General features: G+C 36.2%; 1 protein-coding gene across 1 annotated transcript; it reads right to left on the reverse strand.

The window, feature by feature from the left end:
- Positions 1-4023: 4023 nt before the first annotated feature.
- LOC105498116 (olfactory receptor family 10 subfamily K member 1) lies at positions 4024-4957 on the reverse strand. Its single transcript, XM_011769974.3, is given in 2 exon segments — positions 4024-4318; positions 4320-4957. Coding segments are annotated over 2 exon segments (933 nt in total).
- Between the last annotated feature and the right edge of the window lie 14583 nt (positions 4958-19540).

Consider the following 19540-nt stretch of genomic DNA (forward strand, 5'->3'; position numbering starts at 1 on the left):
ACTGACAGCCGCTTGTAGATCCAGCAGTGACAGCAGCAAGGAGCAAATCTGGGAGATGCCGCAGAGTGTAGAGGAACTCAGTCATAGTGCCCAGAGACGGCATTGATGTATTTATTTATTACAAAGTTTAGTTTCAGTCATGAACCGGGTTATGTTTAGGAGATCTGAGTTCAAATAATTGGTAGTTTTTACCTTAAGAAATTCACCTTCCTGCCAGGCCCAATAGCTCACGCCTCTAATCCCAGCAGTTTGAGAGGCCAAGGCAGGCGGGTCACCTGAGGTCAGGAGTTCGAGACCAGCCAGGCCAACATGGTGAAACCCCATCTCTACTAAAAATACAAAAATTAGCTGGGCGTGGTGGCGGGTGCCTGTAATCCCAGCTACTCAGGAGGCTGAGGTGGGAGAATTGCTTGAACCTGGGAGGCGGAGGTTGCAGTGAGCTGAGATTGCTCTATTGCACTCCAGCCTGGGTAATAGAGTGAGAGTCCATCTCAAAAGAAAAAAAAGATAAAAAAACAGAAAAAAGAAAAAAATTAACTCCCAGAGGAGGAAACATGGAAAGCAGTGACTGCTGCACATTTCCATTGGGCATTAAGAGAGATATACATATGTCACTGTAAATAAATATGGAACATAAATATAAATTGGATTATGGAGGCCAATAACTACTTAGAGGTGGTTATGCTTGAGTGAAGTTTTGAAATCTGTAGTGGGTAGACAAATAATAAGAAATCATAAGTTTTGGTAAAATGCATGTAAAGGTAAAGAGGCATGAAACAATGTATTTTATTGGAACAACAAGTACTTTGGTAAAATTTTTAACAAAGAGTTAAAATGTACCTTCAAATCTGTTAGGAACTATTGAAAGTTTTATAACCTGAGACATTATTTAATTAGATTTTTATTTTAGAAAGATGATGATGAAAATGATAATAAAAATCAACATTAAAATAGCACTCAGTATATGCCAGACAACTGTTGTTAAGTGTTTAACACATATTTTCTAATTTAACCATCACAACAACCCTAAGACTTCTCTGGCAGCAGTGTGAAGAATGGATTGGGGACCACAGGACTTGCAGTTTTTGCCGTAATCCAGAGAAGACAGGTAAAAATAGAAAAGGAATGTGATTGAGGAACTTTTAGCCAGTGGAATCTATAGGACACAATTGATGGTATGAGGATTAAAAAACAAAGTGGTGAAGACGACTTCCATGTGCTTGGCTTGGTTGCTAGGATGGATGGAGTTAATATGCACCAAGATAAGGCAAGAAGTTGGCAGAGCAAGATTGGGGGGCATAAAATTGCAGTACAGTCATGGCCATTCATAAAACAGATATTTCTGTTATGCCAAGCACCATACAAGGAACTGGGTCACAACTGGTTATGTGTCTAATGCATAAACCCATGTTGTCAGTAAATTCAAATTCATTCCAGAGAGAAAGCAGAAAAAGCATTTATGCTCCAAAAGCTCAGGTAATCGAAGTCAAAATAGACAAATGGAATTACATCAAACCAAAAAACTTCTGCACAGAAAAAGTAACAATCAAAAGAATAAAGAGACAGTCTATGTAACGAGAGAAAATATTTGCAAACCATATATCTGATAATGGGTTAACATTCACAATATGTAAAGAACTTTAAAAACTCAATAGTAAAATAACAACCCAATTAGAAATGGGCAAAAAATCTGAATAGACATTTCCCAAGACATATAAATGGACAGTAGGTAGATGAAAAAATGCTCAACCCCACTCTTCATCACAAAATGCATATTAAAACCACAATGATATACCACCTCACACCTGTTAGAATGGCTATTATCAAAAAGACAAAAGATGTAAAGTGTTAGGGAGGATCTGGAGAAAAGGGAACCCCTACACACTGTTGACAGTTGTAAATTAGGACAGCCATTATGGAAATCAGTAAGGCGGTTCCTCAAAAAACTGAAAATAGAACTACCATATGATCTTGTAATTCCACTACTTGATGTATATCGATATAAAATCAGAATGTCAAAGAGACATCTGCACTCCCATGTTTATGTAGCATTATTCACAATAGTCAAGGCGTGGAATCAACCTAAGAGTCTATTAATGAACAAATGTATTAGGCTGGTGCAAAAGTTATTGCAGTTTTTGCCATTAAAAGTAATGAAAAAAAAAACAATTACTTTTGCATCAACCTAATATAAGTAAATGTGGTATACATACCCAACAAAATATTATTCTGCCCTGTAAAGAAAGAAGTCCTGTTTGCAATGACATGGATGAACCTGGATGATAGTACGCTAAGTGAAATAAACCAGGCACAGAAATACAAACACCATATGATCTCACACATATGTGGAATCTAAAAAACTCATAAAAGCAGAGAGAAGAATGTTGGTTACCACAGGTTGAAATCGGGTGAGCGGTTGAGGGGAGAGTTTTGAAGATGTTTGTCAAAGGGTACAAAATTTCAGTTAGACAAGAGAAATAATTTTAAAAGCCGTATTGCATATCATGGTGACTATAGTTAATACTAATGTATTATATACTTGAAAATTGCTAACAGTAGATTGTAAGTGTTCTCACCACAAACAAGTACATAAGCTAAAGGTATGTGTTAATTAACTTTATTTAGCCATTCTACAATACCTATGTATATCAAAATATCATGTTGTACACCATAAATATATATAATTTTACTTGTCAATTAAAAAGCATTTTTAAAACAGGATTTGTACAGGGCTTCTTTGCTTGTCTCCAACTCATCCAGTTCTTGCTTCAGGGGTTTTGTACACATTGTTTCTTCTGTCTGAAAGGATATCCCATTTACCTGATGACTTTACTCACCCTTCAGGTTACATGCAGGCTAACTGTCAGTTTCTCTGGGAAACCAACCCTATACCATTCAATCTAAATTAGGTTTATCTTAGTATTCTCTACTTTATCCCCTGCATGCACTTTTTCTTCAGGGAATCAACTTAAACTGGTAAAGTATTTTCCTCATTTTTCTGTTTACTGGAACTATCCTGAACCAGACAATAAGGTCTATGAGGGCAGATACCACATTTATTGTGTTCATCACATTTATTTGTGTTGAAACAAGCAAATAATTGGTTAGCTTCAGAGTGCACAAGAAGGCATATAGAAAATGAAGAATAACAAAACTAGAAATGATAATACTGAAGAGGTAGGCAGAAACTAGATGATATATGCATGACTACGAAGGACTTATCTTGTATGGCAAAGGGAGTCACTGGAGGGTTTTCCATGGGTTTTCTGGTCGTTCTAGGACTCTAGCCTTCTATTAATATTAACTCAAGCCCTTTGCTTGGAATTACTTGAGATATTCCAGCACGTAGGCAATGCTAGTAGCTTCCTTGAAGAGAGTAAATTAGTATGGTGTTTCAGGAACCAATGTGGGGGCTAAGACAAACTAGTATGTGAAGGACACACAAGTGTATCAGGAGGAGAACCATAAAGTGGAACAAAGGAAGAACAAAACAACTCCAAGTAAAGGCAAAGATATTTCAATATGTAGGTTCAGGAACTGAATCGGGAACAAAAAGGACCACCAAGATTTGTAGCAGAATGTGTGGGACCAAAGTTTTCTGTTGTCTTTAGGAAAAGAAAAGTATGGATAGATGGATTTCCTGCTTTTTTCCTTTTTCTCTTTTTTGGATACATCTTTTCTTTCCTGATGTATCCAGGCTGTCTACTTCGAAACATAGCTCTCATCAGTTCGGATGCATCTTTGCTCTCATATTAGTGTTTTAAATTAGCAATATTTAAAGCAGTAAAATATAATTAAATTTGTTATGGAACTGAGTGCTCTGTTCCCATATGTGATTAGTCTTGTTAAAGTATCATGGACAGTAGAAAGCCAGACTGTCTTAACTTCTGTGAGCCTCATTCCTCTCATATGTAAAATGTTCTTATGTTACAGTGTAGTTGAATAATTAAATGAAAAAAAAAGTGTAAAAGCACACAATTTGCCTGGCATGTACCAAGCATTAGCAGTTTAAAAAATGGCTCTTTAATTAAGAGGATATAAAGTTTGGCTGATTGTTCTTCGTAGGGCTGATTTGAATTCCTTATTTCTCAGACTATAAATCATTGGATTGAACAATGGGGTAAGGATGGTATATGACACAGATATTAGGGTGTCTTCCCTTGAAGAGTAATTGGTCTTGGGCCTTAAGTATATGAAAGAAGCACAACCATAGTGAACAGTCACCACAATGAGATGGGAGGGACAGGTAGACAAGGTCTTGTATCTTTCAACGGAGGAAGGGATTTTTAGAATGGCAGAGATGATGCGGATGTAGGATAAGTAGCAGAGGAATGACCAAGGCAAATATACCAAGCATGAATATGACCAGCTGACTGAGGCCAGAGTGCTGAGATGCCAGTTTAAGGACAGGGGAGATGTCACAAAAGAAGTGATGGAGCTGGTTGGAGGAGTGGAAGGGCAGATGAAATACTAGGAAGGTGGTGCCCAGGGGCACAGTGAAGCCACAGGCACAGGCAGCGGCCACTAGTCCCAGACACATCCCATGTCCCATGAGCACTGAGTAGTGCCATGGGTTACAGATGGCCATGTAGCAATCATAGCCCATGGCTGCCAGCAGGAAGGAGTGAGAGCAGCCAAGGAAGAGGAAAGAAAACATTTGGATGGCACAGCCAAGGAAAGAAATGGTCTTCTTCTGGGCCAGCAGGTCAACCAGCATCTTGGATACAATGACAAAGGTGTAGCAAGTCTCAGAGCAAGAGAAGATGGCAAGGAAGGAGTACATGGGAGTATGAAGGGCTCTGTCCAGCACAATGGTGGAAATGAAGATTGCATTGGTGCCCAGAGTGAACAGGTAGAGGAGCAGGAAGATAACAAAGAGCAGCTGCAGCAGCCTGGCCAGGGATGAGAAGCCGAGGAAGATGAACTCTCTCACTACAGTCTCATTGACCCGCTCCATGGAGAGCACTTCTACACAGAAGAGTCAGGGACAGAGGTAGAAACCAGGATCCAGAAAGGAGAGTGGAAATGTGCGGGAAATTTCACACTAAGTTTGCAAGTGGCAGGCATTTCCAAATATTTGATGAAATTCCTCATTCTCCCATTAAAATGTCTGCTAAAAGAAGAATTAGGCAAAATATGCAAAAGAATAACTGATAACCAGTTTGGAGGCCTTCTCTAATGTGAAGAACAGGTTATCTCTCTGTCCAAGGATTAGGAAATTTGCTAATAGTTTTCCCTCTAATGTAACATATAGATTATTGTTTTTGTTACTCACTATAAACCCAAGGCAACTCACTCTCCAAAGTGAAAAATGTTAACTTCAGCTACCTGAAGCTGATCAGAATGTAGAATGAAAGAATGAATAATGTTCAGACATAATGATGTGGACTTCAGTTTATCTAACCACGAAATGAGAAAGGAGAGAAAGTATTCCATGATCTCTAAGTAAAGGTGTGAGGACACATGTATTTATTGAGAACTTTTTGTATCTCCAAGAGAACAATGATAAATACTATTGGAAGTTCCACAAGTTGAAACATTGAGTCAAGAGTGAAACAAAAAATAACATTAGCCACATCAGCTGGATGTGGTGGCTCACACCTGTAATCCCAGCACTTTGAGAATCCAAGGTGGGTGGATTGCTTGAGGCCAGGGGTTCAAGACCAGCCTGGGCAACATGACAAAAACTCATCTTTACTAAAAGTACAAAAATTAGCCAGGTATGGCAGCACACGCCTGTAATCCCAGCTACTCGAGAAGCTGAGGCATGAGATTAACTTGAGCCCAGGAGGCGCAGGTTGCAGTGAGCCAAGATTACGCCACTGCACTGGGTGACACAGTGAGAATCTGTCTCAAAAAAATAAAAATAAATAAATAAATAAATAAATAAATAAATAAATAAATATAAATCACATTAGTACATTAGTCTAAAGAAAAAAAAAATATTTTTTCAGGAAGAGAACAGTCACCAGGTGGTAAAGAGAGATGATTGACTTTGTGGCATTTTGTAACACACTTCACCTTTCCATGCTAAGACAACTTGGAGAAACTCAGAGAAATAAGAGTTTTGCAGAAATGACAGAGCTTGCCACAGAGTGTGAAAGAAAATGTCACACTTGGGAATTTTGCCAGTTTCCCCTCTCCTGCTGTAAACCATAGGCTTTGTATCTTTTGTATATTGTTATGTTAATAAGATTTCTTTGAACATTCTGCCACTAAAAATATTTTGCAAAGTGCTATAACAAATTATTTCTAAAGTCATCTTAGGCCTATTTTTTTTTCATGGGAACATTTTTCAATAACCCAACCTAATAAATTAAAAAAGCGCTACCTGGATAGAAAATCATCCAGTATGTCTTGCTGGTATCCAGTCTTCATTTATACACTTCTGAAGTTACTACATCATTTTGCATTGGGAAATTATTGGCATCTGCTACCAGAATTTTGTTGCTATTACTTTCCCACTTTTCTATTCCATAGCAACTTTTTTTGTTTTCTGAACCCTAAGTTATTTCATCAGACATTCCTGAAATTCATTATATCTATTCATAGAATTTGGAGATGATTTTTTTTTCTTTCTTACTTACTAGAAACTGGTCCTAAACTTAGTTAATATAACTATAAAGATATTACTATTATACATAAACATAGAAAAAGTAAATACAATGTATTCCTCCGTATATATTTGTGTGTATGAGTGTGTGTGTGTATTGGTTATATGTTTTTATATACAGAAAAGTAAAAGTTTCCCTACATAATACCTCCTCCTGGACAAATGAATTTCTGTTTATTCAAAACAATGAGGAAATCTAAACTTACGGTCATTGCTTAGCCTTGTCTCATTGCTTTCCCAAAAGACTTCCACTTGAATCTTCTTTCAACTAATCAACCTCTAACCACCACTGGGCCCTCACTCGACTGAATATGATGAATAATGTAGACCATGGAAGGTGGAATTCTCTGATTCTGAAGGAGTACCTGTATCCAACTGATACCAAAGAGAATTGTTTGGATTAATTTTTGCTAAGGCACATGAGGACAGCTGATTCTAGTCCAGTGGATTTTTATATAGTATTAATATAAATCCATATCCTAAATGAATCATGTGATCAATATAATTACCTTTTTATGATCTATGGATTCAGTTCCATGGTGCATCTGAGAAGGCAGCCCCCATCTGCTCAAGATGCCATTAGGGACCACCATAGTGTGTTGTCATCTATACTGATAGAAAGACATAAGACCAGGAAAATAAAAATTCTCGTCCTGCCAAATACCTTCAAGCTGTAAAATGAAGATGAAAGATCTTTAGTGTGATGTGAAAAGAGTTAGGTTTCAGGTCTAGTATTATGTGACCTTAGATGAGGTACCTACCTTCAATATTTAGGTTTTTTTTTTTTTTAATTAAAGGGATAGCATAAACAGTAATGGAATAAACTGTTGGGATACATGGGAGGCACTGAAGCAGAGGATCCCTGAACATTTTACAGAGGAATTTTGACTAAGATAGTATCTGAGTAGTATGACCCTTAGGAGCCTTTCTTGCTCAGAGAATCAAAGACTCTCCAGTTAAATGATCTCAAAATCCCCCTTATTTTAGAACCTATGAATAGAATTCAGGTTATGATCCTTGGAGATGGTACTTCAGTGTTTTATTTTTCTAATTCCTCAGATGCTCCACTGGGATTTTATGTAATCTGGATTTAAATAGAAACATAATACTTGAGGGTGCTGGGTTCCCCCAAAAGAAGGCAATCTACAGAGTTTTCACATGTAAAACTTTTAAGAAATACAAATATTTATTTTAAGGAAAACATCAATCAGTTAACTGAGAGAAATTATGTAGGCAACTTCAGATATGAAAGGAGTGGAATTTTTAACTTCTTAGATACAAATAAAAATATTTAATTTCTCCAGATTGCCACATTAAAATGGAGTTTAAGTACTAGATTTCAATTAGACCTAAAAGCATACATCCAGGAGTACACAGCAGAAAGAGAAGCAGAATAGTGAGAAATGAGGGACAAGTGCAGTATCTGTTTCATTTAATCCATGAGTCCACCAATGAACAAAAAAGAGAAGTAGAGGAGGAAGGAAGAAAGGAAGGAAAGGAGGGAGGGAGGGAGGGAGGAAGGAAAAAAGGAAGGAAGGGAGAAAGGAAATTAGGAAATAAGGAAGGGAGGAAGGAAATAAGGAAGGAAGGAAGGGAGGAAAGAAGAAAATAAGGAAGAAGGGAGGAAGGAAATAAGGAAAAAAGGAAGGGAGGAAAGAAGGAAATAAGCAAGGAAGGAAGGAAAGGAAAGGAAAAGAAAAAAGAAAATAAAATCTAGCTGTAAGAATGACCCCATATGATCATCGAGAACAATTCAGATTTTTTTTTTTTTTCAAACGGAGTCTCACTCTGTTGCCCAGGCTGGAGTGCAATGGCGTAGTCTTGGCTCACTGCAACCTCTGCCTCCCAGGTTCAAGCAATTCTCCTGCCTCAGCCTCCCAAGTAGCTGGGATTACAGGCACAAGCCATCACGCCTGGCTAATTTTTGTATTTTTAGTAGAGACAGGGTTTCACCATGTTGGTCAGGCTAGTCTCAAACTCCCGACCTCAGGTGATTGGCCCGCCTTGGCCTCCCAAAGTGTTGGGATTATGGGGGTGAGCCACCACACCTGGCCAAATTCAGAGCATTATAAAGGTCATTCCCAGTCACTCTTAGTACCTTCAGTGAAAGGTAGCCTCTGATTCTCCTTTTTAACTCTGCTACTTACCAGAAATGCCATCAGTGATCTCCATGGGGTGCATAGAGAGAGGTTTCCTCAAACACCACTCATCATTCAAGTCCTGGCCCCACAAATCCCCAAACTAGGTCAATGTTCGCACTGCTCAGTAAGTACTTACATTGCTCTCTCCCTTCTAATTTAGAGAGAAGCAGCTATTCAGTATTTGGGAGTCTTCTGATAAGTAGCATCAAAGCCACAGATCAGAGCCTGAGGAAATAACAGCAAATGAGAGGGAAGCTGCCTTGAGATAGAAACTCTCATCCGAATCAATAGAGCTAGCCTCTTCCATCTATCAGGACTCCCAGCTTCTCCAGATAAGTCACTATCTTCAGAAGTTCTGATCACCAACATGGGTTGTGGTTAATTAGAAGCAAATACTGCAATCACTGGACTCCTGAGGTCTACTGCCCTGGAGCTGTTGTCTTGGGGTTAATTAGAAGTCAAGTTCATTTTGGAAAAAAATAATGTCACCAGTTTCTCAAAGGTGGCCTCAGATGGGGAGCCTGGGGAGTTGAAGTCATGAGCATAATTGGCCCATGTATGCTTTGAAAGTTGAGTCCATTTGACAGTTGTGATGGATTCTGAAGGAGAGCCCACCACAATTAAGACTTACAGTGCAGCAGTCCAACTGGAAAATTTTTACTGAATTTTAAGTCAGAAGACTGATGTATTTGTCCAGTGATACTCAACTTCAGTGTTTCTAAGAATCAAAAGAGGGTTGAATTATATTTTCCAGGGCCCTGCCCCTAGAAACTCTAATTGAGAACACTGAGATATTTTGCAAAAACCTAATATTGTAGTAAGTATACAAAATCTAGCTGAGCTCTATCATCAAACGGTGTGTTATCTTATGAATGCATTTTACCAGAATGACAAAATAATACAGAGTTGTGAGTTTTGTTCAAGCTAATCTATAAAGCCAATATAATTCCAACCTAAATCCCTACATAAATTTTGAAGTCACCCTGTCAACCAGATTTCCAAAATTTACACGAAATTACAAAACAATTTTGTAAAGGGCAAGTAATATAGGCCCTCACTCTTCCTAGTAAAAACAATATGCTTTAGTAATAAAAAAGAGCATGCTATTGGTGCAGGAAGAAACAAGTAGTATAGAGACAGAAAGGAGAGCTCAGAAATTAATGTATGTGTATTTGGTTGTATGTACAATGTATGTGTATATTGTGTGAGAACTTGGTCTTTGGGAGAAGTGACCTCACAAGTCAGTGAGAGAATTAAAATTATTTACTAAATTATGCTAGGAAGACTCTAGTGTATTCCACCACTCAGAAAGAGGTGACCTGGGAGAATACGAAATGGTTTACTTGAGGTTCAGTTACTGCACAGCACCTAGCACAGCCTCACGTGTCTGCACAAAGCAGAATATACTCTGAACCAATAGCCAAAGGATTGTGTCCATTCTCTAATAACAAGAATGTATAAGTCTGAGAACGGATGTAAGGGGAGGTGAAATGATTCCTTCTGTTATTACTCCTAATGACTTACACGCATAAGTTTGAGCTTTGTGGATTAGAAGTGTTATTTCACAAAGGAGTGTTACTTCCACCAGCAAACACAAAAATGGAGATTGAGATGGCCCCTTGGCCACTTCTGTCTACTTTGTCCTTCTGTGCCAGTAATCTACAGACAGAAATGAATCCTGTTTTTTTTTTTTTTTTTCCAATGAAAACATAGGGTGTTGCTGCTATACTACCAAGGCAGAAAAGAGTATGTCTAGAATCTAGATGCTCTAGGGCATTTTTTTATTACTTCATATACAAAGGCAAAATTTAATAGAAGACTAAAACAACCTAATTTAGGCAGTCACTAATGGTTCAAGCCCTTCAGAAATGTTGGGGGATGAGGTGAGTTCAAAAGAATACAAATAGGTGAAATTTTTAAAAATCATAAACGTCACTGATAGTCATGTTTACTTACAGAAACAAGGATAGCAGTAGCTGTTTCATTTTACTGCTTGCTTTATTATGTATATATGTGTATGTTGATCATTTTCCCACCTTGTCTTAACCTACCAGTGTATATAAGGTGTGTTGATGGTACAAAACATAATTCCATCTACAAAGAAAAGGCTATCAAATAATAATTTATTAACTTGTGGAACTCTGTTTCATTTTTAGAGATAAATGTGGGTACCTCTTTATGTGAGATGTATTTGCATTATGTTCATTATTACTATTTGGAAATTTAAACATCAACAGAAGGATGTGTATGGATGGTGAATACCTAGAAGGGAAACCTGTGCTGACTATATTTTACTGATACTTAGTATCATACTTACACATCTAAGTTCTCTGTACCACAATGTAGGAATAAAAATTCTGGAAATCCTGAGGTCCATTTTCCATATCACCTTGCCAAAAGGGTTTTATGAAAAAGGAGCATTCATGAAATATGTAGATGCAGAAGAGGGAAGCCAGTTTTTGGGGGCAACATGATATGCCAGCACTTATCAGATGACAGATGTGGACTTTAGCCCTTCACGTTCATCCATCCATCAGTACTGCAGCAGCCAAGACCATCTGTGAGGGCTTCCTGTGATCCTTGCAATTCAGAAAATCAAGAGCAGCTTTCCTGACATTTATTCTCCTAATCTTCCACTGCATACACAAGCCTCTATTTTCTCTATCAAATCTATTATTTTAAATTCCTAGACTCTCAAAAAGTAACAGTATGTAAACCTACCTCAATCTTAGCAATAGATGCTGGAGTTTTGATTTTTCTTGTCTATATTTGGAATAACTTTATAAATGCCATTTTATTAATTTTTATAAATTTCTCAGAGTTTGGGTAAATGAAATAGTTTTTTGAAAAATTGCACATTACCCACAAAATGAAATTGCTGAATGAAAATATATTCTTATTTCAAATTTTAATATGCATTGTGTTGGCACATAATCTCCACAAAGGTTATAAAACTTACACTTTCATTAACAATATGTGAAGATGCCAATTTCTCCATTATGTATATAATGTTACTTTTAATCTTAAATTCTGGCCAAGATGAAATATAAAAATGATATCCTCATTCCATTTACGTTTCTTTGATTACTAGTAGAAGTAAAACACTTTTTAAAAAATTATCAGTGTTATCCAACTTTTGAAAATTATCTATTTAGTTTATTTTCCTATTACATTTTTTTCTTTACAGATTTGAGAGGCTACTTGGTTCAATAATTGTGTTTGACCTTTGAATTAAAAGTGTTCCACCTTGTCTTTTATTTTTATTAGAAAACTTTTAATTATTAACAATTAACTTTATAGAGGATTAACTTACATCATACAAAATGTTCCCAACTTAAATGTACAGTTTGGTACATTTAAGCAATACTAAGCAACAATACTCAATCAGATTACAAAGCATTTCTACAATGCCAGAAATCTCCCCCTCCAGCCTTGTGATCAATTCTACCCAGCCTTGGTCCCAGAAACTCCAGTCAAATTACAGAGCATTTCTACAATGCCAGAACTCTCCCCCTCACCACTTGTGGTCAATTCTACTCAGTCTTGGTCCCAGAGAAACAATAATCTGTTTTCTGTCAATCCTGTTTGGCCTTTTCCAGAATTTCATGTAAATGGAATCAAACAGTATGTTAACTTTTGTGTCTAGTTTCTTTCACTTAACGTATTTCTGAGATTCACTCATGATGTGTCATTTCTCAGTTCATTCTTTTCACTGCTTAATAGTATTCCATTTTATGAATATACTGCAATTTATTCAGTGAAGGATAAATTGAACTGTTGAAAGATATTTGGATTCTTTCTAGTTGGAGGCTAATAGGAATAAAACTGTTACAAACATGAGTTTCCAAGTCATTGTATAGACATATATGTTCATTTATGTTTGGTACACACCTAAGAGTGGAGTGACTCTGCCACATCATAGATATAAGTTTAGCTATTTATAAACCTCCAAGCTGTTTTTCAAAGAGGTTGTATCATAATTCAATCCTACCAACAATGTTGTAAAATTTCCAATGATTTCTTATCTTATCCACCTCTAGGCATTGCCAGTCTTTTAATTTATTACATGTATAGTTATCTTTCCTTTTAGTTTTATTAGGCATTCTTCTGAAGAATAATTATATTGAGCATTTGTACATACTCTGTGGCTATTGGTATATCTTGTTTTGTGAAGTGTGTGTTCAAATCTTTGACCATCTTTTAATTATGTGTCTTCCTTTATTATAGAAGAGATATATATTTTTTCTGGATACAAGCCCTTGATTAGGTATATATTTTGTAAATATGTTAGCCTAGCATGTGAATTACCTTTCCATTTCATTAATCATTCTTTTTTATATAAATTATTGAGCTATAATTTTATATCATAACATTTATACTTTTAAAGTATAAATTTATAAATTTCAGTGTTTTTTAGTATTTTCACAGTTTTACACCCATCAAATTGTCTAACTTTTTAAAAGCAGACGTTTTTAATTTTAACATAGTTCAATTTGCCATTTTTTTCTTTTTAAGATTCATGTTTTCGGTCTCCTAATAAGTCTTTGTCTACTCCAAGTTGAAGAAATTTTCCCCTGTGCTTTCTTTAAAATGTGTACAGTTTTGACATTTTTAAGTTACAATGCCTATATGAGGTGTAATTATGTATATGGTGGTGTAAGGATCGAGTTTTATTTTTATTTTTTGTATGGGTATTCAATATTTCCAGAACAGTATGTTGAAAAACTATTCTCTCCTTATCAAACTACCTTGACAACTTTATTGAAAGTCAATTAAGCATATATGCATAAGACTATTTCTATAATATACATTCTGTTCCTTTGATTTGTGTGTTTATTTTTATGATAATATCACTTAGTCAATGTCATTCTACGGTATGTTTTGAAATCCTGTGCTAATATATTTTAAATGTTTTCTATATTTCTAAATTGCTTGGATTATTTTATGTGCTTTGCATTTTCATATACATTTTATAATCAATGTGTCAATTTCTAGAGAAAATCACGCCAGGATTTATATTGTGATTGTGTATAATCACAGTGGCCAACAGCACATTTCTGCCCACTGCCTCCCACCCCCAGTGGAGTTGAAAAGTTCAGGTTTAGTGTTGTTGCAGTGGCACTTGTCCAGAACTGGTACCTCCCTATGGTTGGGGGACTTTAAATGTATCAGTGAAAATAACTTTTTCCCCTTCAAGGGGAAGAAAAAATATGAATCCTCAAAACCCAGCAGATCTAGCTATGAGATCTTTCCTCTTACTTCATCTCTTCGGGCTTTTTTTTTTTTTTTTTTTTTTTTTGGAGTGGAGCAAGACAGACTAAAACCTAACCTGAGTTACAAGAAACGAGACAGTAATGGCTATAAAGGGAGTGACCAGAAGCAACTGGGACACTCCTTTACCTCCCATATCCAATGTATGCGCTTTGCAGAAAAACAACAAAAATAACAAATTCACAAAATACAACAGTTAGAATTACAAAATCCATTTATCTAAGGGTGGTAAAAGGCAGGATGGAAAGGTGGGAGGGTAGATGGCACAGGGAGAAAAATGAAGCATTCTAATCAGTCCAGGCATAGGGACTGGCAAATGCTAGAAAATAGCTGCAGAAAAACCCGTGGTCCTTTCAGACTCACTGTGATGTTTAAAATCCACACACTGGTGTCAGGGAACATTATGAATTACGTGTACCAGAGACAAAAATTCCAGTTCCTCAGAGAGAAGGCAATACACAGAAGGCCCTTGGCGGAGTGGGTCCTGTTTTCCTTGGCAGGGGGAGGTGAACAGGAAAAAGAGCTGCCACAGCCTCCTTCCAATCCCGCTCATCCCCTTTGGATGGCAAGCAACTCAGTGGCCTGCAGCAGCTTTCCGTTTGGCAAGAGACGGATGCCATGAAGGGAACTTGAAACTATAGATTGTTTTTAGCATGATGATCATTTTAACAATATTGATTCTTTTAATCCATAACCTTGGGATATTTTTATTAGCTTCTGTCATCTATAATTACTTTTATCAGTGTTTCATACTTCTTGTAGATATTTTTACCTCCTTTTTAAAATGTATTACCAGCTATTTTATTTTTGTTGCTTTTATAAATGAGTTTGAGTTGTTGATTTGCTTATCAGCTTGCATGCAAAAATCAGAAATTCCACTGATTTTTGTACATTGATTTTGTATCCTGAAACTTTACCGAAGTCATTTATCAAATCTAGGTGTCTTTAGGGTTTTCTAGGTTACAATATTTCAACTTCACTAACTTTAATTTTTTCCCATTCAGTATGACTTCAGCAGTGGGTTTGTCATACCAAGCTCTTACTATTTTGAGACATGTTACTTCAATGCCTAGTTTGTTGAGAGTTTTTATCATAAAGGAATGTCAGATTTTATCAAATGCTTTATCTCGATTTATTAAGATGATCATGTTTTTTTCTTGTTTTTAACTCTGCTTAAGTGGTGAATTACATTTATTGATTTGTATATGTTCAACCATCCTTGCATTCCTGGAATAAAACTCAATTGATTGTGATAACTTATCATTCCTTGTGATGTTGGATTTTGTTTGCTAGTATTTTGCTAAGAATTTTTGCATCTATATTCATCAGGGATATTTGCTTATAGTTATCTTTTTTGTTTTTCTGTCCTTGACTGGTTTTGGCATCAAGGTAATATTGCTTTCATAGAATGAATTAGGAAGGAATCCCTTCTCCTTGAGTTTTTGGAAGAGTTTCAGTAATATTGGTACCAGCTCTTTTTTGTATATCCAGTACAATTTGACTGTTAATCCATCTTGTCTTGGGCTTTTTTCTGTTGGAAGATTTTTTTATTACTGATCTATTTCATTGCTCATTATTAATCTGCCCAGGATTTCTGTTTCTTCTTGGTTCGATCTTGGGAGTTTGTATGTTTTCAGGAATTCTAGTTTGTGCACAAAGAAATAGTCACAGTAGTCTCTGATGATCTTTTGTATTTCTGTAATATCAGATGTAATGTCACCATTACCATTTTTACTGTTCTTATTTTAATCTTCTCTCTTTTTTCCTGGTTCATCTAGCCATTGGTCTACCAATTTTATTTATTCTTTCAAAAAATCAACTTTTCATGTTGTTGATACTTAATATTATTTTTGTTTTGTTGTTGCTGTTGTCCTTTTTGTTTAACTCTCATTTGATTCTCCTCTGATCTTTGTTATTTCTTTTCTTCTGCTAGCTTTGGGCTTGATGTGTTCTCATTTTTCTATTTCCTTGAGGTGCAACACTGGGTTGCCAATTTAAGATATTTCTGTCTTTTGGATGTAGGTGTTTAATGCTTTAAATTTGTCTCAGCACTGTTTTTGCTGCCTTTCAGAGCTTTTGGTTTGTTAGGTCCCTATTTTTATTCCTTGAAATTTTTTTGACTTCTGCCTTAATTTAATTGTTTCCCAAAAAGTCATTCAGGAACAAATTGTTTAGTTTCCATGTACTTCTGTACTTTCAATGTTCCTTTTGGCATTGACATTTAATTTTATTCCACTGAGGTCCAAGAAAATACTTGATATGATTTTGATATTTTTGAATTTATTAAAACTTTCTTTATGGTCAAGCATATGGTCAATTTTGGAGAATGATCCATGCACACATGAGGAAAATGTATATTCTGCAGTTGTTGGTTAGAATGTTCTGTAAATATCTGTTAGGTCCATGTGGTCTAGAGTCAAGTTTAAATCCAGAGTTTCTTTATTGATATTCTGCCTCAATGATCTGTCTAATATTGTCAGTAAAATGTTGAAGGCCCTCATTATAATTGTATTGCTGTCAAACTGTATTCTTAGGTCTAGTACTACTTGTATTATTTTTATATTGCTGGACCTGTTAAATTCATTTAGTAGTCTTTATAATCTTTTTCTTTGTTTATTTAGGATTTGGTATGTAAACATTCACATTTTCTGTGAATAAATACAAATTTACATCTTGTTAATATAAATTATTCTTTCTTTTTTTGCTTATTACATTCGCTAGGAATTGTCATACAGTACTGTATTGAAGTAATGAAACCAGATGTTCTTCTTTTGTTCTGAGCATAAAAATTACTTGACCTACACATTTGATTACCCAGGAAGTGCTGTACCTTTATAAAAAGCCTATCTGCACTTGATAAAAAAAAAAAAATTCTGCTATTTTTACGTGTATCTTTTTGTAAATAGTAATTATGTCAAGCCTATTATTGTTTGCATCTTATAATTCTTACCAATATTTTTCTACTTGTTTTATCAATTACATAAGAAGAAATGTAGAAATATTTATAGTTTGGATTTGGCTTCTTCCTTTTCTGTCTTGTCACTTTGGGCTTCCTGTTTTTTAACTTTTTATGAAATGCATATTTATATTTGAAAATTAGAATTTGTATTAAATTTTTTTTTTATACTTTAAGTTCTAGGGTACATATGCACAACGGGCAGGTTTGTTACATATATATGCATGTGCCATGTTGGTGTGCTGCACCCATTACCTCGTCATTTACATTAGGTATATCTCCTAATTCTATCCCTCCCCTCTACCCCCTCCCCACAATAGGACCCGGTGTGTGATGCTTCCCTTCTTGTGTCCAAGTGATCTCATTGTTCAATTCCCACCTATGAGTGAGAATATGTGGTATTTGGTTTTCTGTTCTTCTGATAGTTTGCTAAGAATGATGGTTTCCAGCTGCATCTGTGTCCCTACAAAGGACACAAACTCATCCTTTTTTATGGCTGCATAGTGTTCCATGGTGTATATGTGCCACATTTTCTTAATCCAGTCTGTCACTGATGGACATTTGGGTTGATTCCAAGTCTTTGCTATTGTGAATAGTGCCACAATAAACATGCGTGTGCATGTGTTTTTATAGCAGCATGACTTATAATCCTTTGGGTATATACCCAGTAATGGGATGGCTGGGTCAAATGATATTTCTAGTGCTAGACCGTTGAGGAATCGCCACACTGTTTTCCACAATGGTTGAACTAGATTACGGTCCCACCCACAGTGTAAAAGTGTTCCAATTTCTCCACATCCTCTCCAGCACCTGTTGTTTCCTGATTTTTTAATGATCGCCATTCTAACTGGTGTGAGATGGTATCTCATTGTGGTTTTGATTTGCATTTCTCTGATGGCCAGTGATGATGAGCATTTTTTCATGTGTCTGTTGGCTGTATGAATGTCTTCTTTTGAGTCTGTTCATATCCTTTGCCCACTTGTTGATGGGGTTGTTTGTTTTTTTTCTTGTAAATTTGTTTGAGTTCTTTGTAGGTTCTGGATATTAGCCCTTTGTCAGATGGGTAGATTGCAAAAGTTTTCTCCCGTTCTGTAAGTTGCCTATTCACTCTGACGGTAGTTTCTTTTGCTGTGCAGAAACTATTTAGTTCAATTAGATCCCATTTGTCAATTTTGGCTTTTGTTGCTGTTGCTTTTGGTGTCTTAGACATGAAATCCTTGCCCATGCCTGTGTCCTGAATGGTATTCCCTAGGTTTTCTTCTAGGATTTTTATGGTTTTAAGTCTAACATTTAAGTCTCTAATCCATCTTGAATTAATTTTCGTATAAGGAGTAAGGAAAGGATCCAGTTTCAGCTTTCTACTTATGGCTAGCTAATTTTCCCACCACCATTTATTAAATAGGATATCCTTTCCCCATTTCTTGTTTTTGTCAGGTTTGTCAAAGATCAGATGGCTGTAGATGTGTGGTATTATTTCTGAGGACTCTGTTCTGTTCCGTTGGTCTATATCTCTGCTTTGGTACGAGTACCATGCTGTTTTGGTTACTGTAGCCTTGTAGTATAGTTTGAACTCAGGTAGCATGATGCCTCCAGCTTTGTTCTTTTGACTTAGGATTGTCTTGGCAATGCGGGCTCTTTTTTGGTTCCATATGAACTTTAAAGCAGTTTTTTCCAATTCTGTGAAGAAAGTCATTGGTAGCTTAATGGAGATGGCATTGAATCTATAAATTACCTTGGGCAGTATGGTATTTTCACAATATTGATTCTTCCTATGCATGAGCATGGAATGTTCTTCCATTTGTTTGTGTCCTCTTTTATTTCACTGAGCAGTGGTTTGTAGTTCTCCTTGAAGAGGTCCTTTACATCCCTTGTAAGTTGGATTTCTAGGTGTTTTATCCTCTTTGAAGCTATTGTGAATGTGAGTTCATTCATGATTTGGCTCTCTGTTTGTCTGTTACTGGTGTATAAGAATGCTTGTGATTTTTGCACATTGATTGTGTATCCTGAGACTTTGCTGAAGTTGCTATCAGCTTAAAGAGATTTTAGGCTGAGACAATGGTGTTTTCTAAATATACAATCATGTCATCTGCAAACAGGGACAATTTGACTTCTTCTTTTTCTAACTGAATACCCTTGATTTCTTTCTCTTGCCTGATTGCCCTAGCCAGAACTTCCAACACTATGTTGAATAAGAGTGGTGAGAGAGGGCATCCCTGTCTTGTGCCAGTTTTCAAAGGGAATGCTTCCAGTTTCTGCCCATTCAGTATGATATTGGCTGTGGGTTTGTCATAAATAGCTCTTGTTATTTTGAGTTATGTTCCATCAATACCGAATTTATTGAGAGTTTTTAGCATTAAGGGCTGTTGAATTTTATCAAAGACCTTTTCTGCATCTATTGAGATAATCACGTGGTTTTTGTCTTTGATTCTGTTTATATGCTGGATTAAGTTTATTGATTTGCAAATGTTGAACCAGCCTTGCATCCCAGGGATGAAGCCCACTTGATCGTGGTGGATAAGCTTTTTGATGTGCTGCTGGATTCGGTTTGCCAGTATTTTA

The sequence above is a fragment of the Macaca nemestrina genome, chromosome 1 (assembly GCF_043159975.1).
Source record: "Macaca nemestrina isolate mMacNem1 chromosome 1, mMacNem.hap1, whole genome shotgun sequence".
NCBI classification, from domain to species: domain Eukaryota; kingdom Metazoa; phylum Chordata; class Mammalia; order Primates; family Cercopithecidae; genus Macaca; species Macaca nemestrina.